Source organism: Panulirus ornatus, chromosome 54 (assembly GCF_036320965.1).
Source record: "Panulirus ornatus isolate Po-2019 chromosome 54, ASM3632096v1, whole genome shotgun sequence".
Lineage (NCBI taxonomy): Eukaryota > Metazoa > Arthropoda > Malacostraca > Decapoda > Palinuridae > Panulirus > Panulirus ornatus.
Window position 1 is genome coordinate 3,146,843 of NC_092277.1, and position 3,610 is coordinate 3,150,452.

At 44.8% G+C, this 3,610-nt stretch overlaps 1 protein-coding gene across 1 annotated transcript; it reads left to right on the forward strand.

Moving 5' to 3' along the window:
• Positions 1-942: 942 nt before the first annotated feature.
• On the forward strand, positions 943-1,845 carry LOC139765325 (uncharacterized). The gene has a single exon (XM_071692703.1). The coding sequence runs from the start codon at positions 943-945 to the stop codon at positions 1,843-1,845; it is 903 nt and encodes a 300-aa protein (XP_071548804.1).
• Positions 1,846-3,610: the final 1,765 nt, after the last annotated feature.

Genomic DNA, 3,610 nt, shown 5'->3' on the forward strand with positions numbered 1-3,610 from the left:
GCTTTATACCTTCATCATCAAGACCCACTCATCCTCACTACACCCTTGAAACCACTGACCTTTGACGTGACTCGTATAAATCTTCCTAACTCCATCATCTTTATTACAACCTTCACATCATTGTCTGTTAATATTTACTCGTTGTCACAAAATAGTGATTGTACAACCCCGTCCCCCTCTATAGTACAAGTAGTCCAACCCATGTATTTGTAACCTTCATGTACAGTGCAACAGGTCAAATCCTGTGTGTTCTAGTAGGCTCCACATTCACTAAAACTAGTCACATCCACCTTCATCATAACTGGTCAAACCTATATATTTCAAGCCTCAATCTACGCTACAACAGGTCAAACTCTAAATGTTTTTATTCTCCATATACACTTCAAGTGGTCAAGTCCATGTATTTTTAAGCCTTCATCTACACTACAGCAATTCAAACACCATCGTTTGTAATCTTCATCTACATTTTAACAGGTCAAACCTGTGTTTTATCCTCCCTGTACAAGTCAAACCCGTGTTTGTAGCCTCCATCTAATTACTACAAATGGTAAATCCAGTGTCTTTCTTGCTTCCATCTTGACTATAGCAGGTCAAACCTAAGTGTATATAGCTTCCATCTACACTACACGTGGTCAAGCCAAGTGTTTCATGCCTCCATCTACACTGTAACAGGTTAAACCCCCAGTACTGAAGACTTTTTCAATACTACGACTGGACAGAACCATGTTTCTTCTACCCATGTACACTACAGCAGGTCAAACCCTAGTGTTTGTAGCTATGTACACTACATCAGGTGAAACCCACAGTAATTTCAACCTCACTATAATAGTCATCTCGGATATAACATAATGATGTAACATCTGGTGTAAGATCATAACAGACTCCCGAAGGTTCCTGACCAGAGATATTCAGCTTCCCACCCAACCCTGTGAGGTAAAGGTCATGGATCTTCTCCTACAAGTAAAGGCATCTTACGAAATGTTCAGACGACAGCTTTCCGAGAGTGGCATCCCTGAGGTGGACTACCGACTGGTTGAGAAGGCCGTAAAGGAAGGACAGTTCCTGGGGGAAGGAACCTTTGGAGCCTGCTACCGACTCGATGGACCTGATGGAGTACCCTTGTGTGTTAAGATCCTTCTAGCACGCAGTCTCGACCGTCAGTGGAAGTCACTGTTGCAGGAAGCAAGACAAATAGTCAGAGTGAAGGATATTGTAGGGATGATAAGACTGGTGGGTGTTTCGTTGTTGCCTAAACCAGCTATCGTCACACGTTATGCTGGAACATCTCTCTCATCGCTCCTCGATGATGGGAAGGTTTCTAGAATGAATGCAGTCAAGATTATCACACAAATTCTTTATATCATGAATGAAATGACAAAGGCAAATCTTGCCCACGCCGACTTGAAGACAAACAATATAGTCGTAGAAGAAACGTCCACCGGGCCCAGGGTAACTATCATCGACCTGGGCATGACACAGAAGTTTGGTTACATCCCAGGTCGGAGGGAAAAGAAAAAGAACCCCATCTACGCCCCTGAGACCTATGATGGTTGCTGTCTAGGCCCACCGACTCAAGTGTACCAAGTAGGGAGGGTACTTAAATCTATCTTCAAACATGCTCCGGTGGAGGATGAAGAATTGCAAAGGCTGGCAAAGGAAGCCACCGGCATAGCTGCAGATCGTCCAGAATTGAGCACTATGTTTAAAAGAGGAAAGGAGTTGCTGGAGAGCGAGTACCGCAGATCTGTGCTGGAGAGGCCAGACGACAACGTGAGGCCTCAGAAGCGGACAAGAGTTGATGATGCAAGTGAAGCTCCCAACCCAAAAAGAGCTAACGTGGACTGATGATGTGGCTCACTGGCATTTCATATTCGGGTCTTTGCTTACGACCTAAAGTTATCACAAAGGAAGCTGTATCATTAATTTCACATTTTATTTAAAAAAAAAAAAAAACGATTTCTTACCTGTTTTTCTGCTTATTCACTAGTTAATGAAGTACATATTTTTGTCAGTTATCACAGGGTGAATCTAGTCAAACATTTTTGATCTCTATCTATATTCAATTCAGATTTTATTGATATTTACTATACTATTCTTCACTATGCCCTCGTCCTCACAAATCCCTTTCCTTCACTAAGCTAGGTACGAGGCTTGCATCCATCACTAAGCTAGGTATGAGGCTTGCATCCATCACTAAGCTAGGTACGAGGCTTGCATCCATCACTAAGCTAGGTATGAGGCTTGCATCCATCACTAAGCTAGGTACGAGGCTTGCATCCATCACTAAGCTAGGTATGAGGCTTGCATCCATCACTAAGCTAGGTACGAGGCTTGCATCCATCACTAAGCTAGGTACGAGGCTTGCATCCATCACTAAGCTAGGTACGAGGCTTGCATCCATCACTAAGCTAGGTATGAGGCTTGCATCCATCACTAAGCTAGGTACGAGGCTTGCATCCATCACTAAGCTAGGTACGAGGCTTGCATCCATCACTAAGCTAGGTACGAGGCTTGCATCCATCACTAAGCTAGGTATGAGGCTTGCATCCATCACTAAGCTAGGTATGAGGCTTGCATCCATCACTAAGCTAGGTACGAGGCTTGCATCCATCACTAAGCTAGGTATGAGGCTTGCATCCATCACTAAGCTAGGTATGAGGCTTGCATCCATCACTAAGCTAGGTATGAGGCTTGCATCCATCACTAAGCTAGGTACGAGGCTTGCATCCATCACTAAGCTAGGTATGAGGCTTGCATCCATCACTAAGCTAGGTATGAGGCTTGCATCCATCACTAAGCTAGGTATGAGGCTTGCATCCATCACTAAGCTAGGTACGAGGCTTGCATCCATCACTAAGCTAGGTACGAGGCTTGCATCCATCACTAAGCTAGGTATGAGGCTTGCATCCATCACTAAGCTAGGTACGAGGCTTGCATCCATCACTAAGCTAGGTACGAGGCTTGCATCCATCACTAAGCTAGGTATGAGGCTTGCATCCATCACTAAGCTAGGTACGAGGCTTGCATCCATCACTAAGCTAGGTACGAGGCTTGCATCCATCACTAAGCTAGGTATGAGGCTTGCATCCATCACTAAGCTAGGTATGAGGCTTGCATCCATCACTAAGCTAGGTATGAGGCTTGCATCCATCACTAAGCTAGGTATGAGGCTTGCATCCATCACTAAGCTAGGTATGAGGCTTGCATCCATCACTAAGCTAGGTACGAGGCTTGCATCCATCACTAAGCTAGGTATGAGGCTTGCATCCATCACTAAGCTAGGTACGAGGCTTGCATCCATCACTAAGCTAGGTACGAGGCTTGCATCCATCACTAAGCTAGGTATGAGGCTTGCATCCATCACTAAGCTAGGTATGAGGCTTGCATCCATCACTAAGCTAGGTATGAGGCTTGCATCCATCACTAAGCTAGGTACGAGGCTTGCATCCATCACTAAGCTAGGTATGAGGCTTGCATCCATCACTAAGCTAGGTATGAGGCTTGCATCCATCACTAAGCTAGGTATGAGGCTTGCATCCATCACTAAGCTAGGTATGAGGCTTGCATCCATCACTAAGCTAGGTATGAGGCTTGCATCCATCACTAAGCT

Coding starts and splice junctions, on each gene's coding strand:
- LOC139765325 (XM_071692703.1), top strand. CDS start 943: ATGGATCTTCTCCTACAAGTAAAGGCATCTTACGAAATGTTCAGACGA.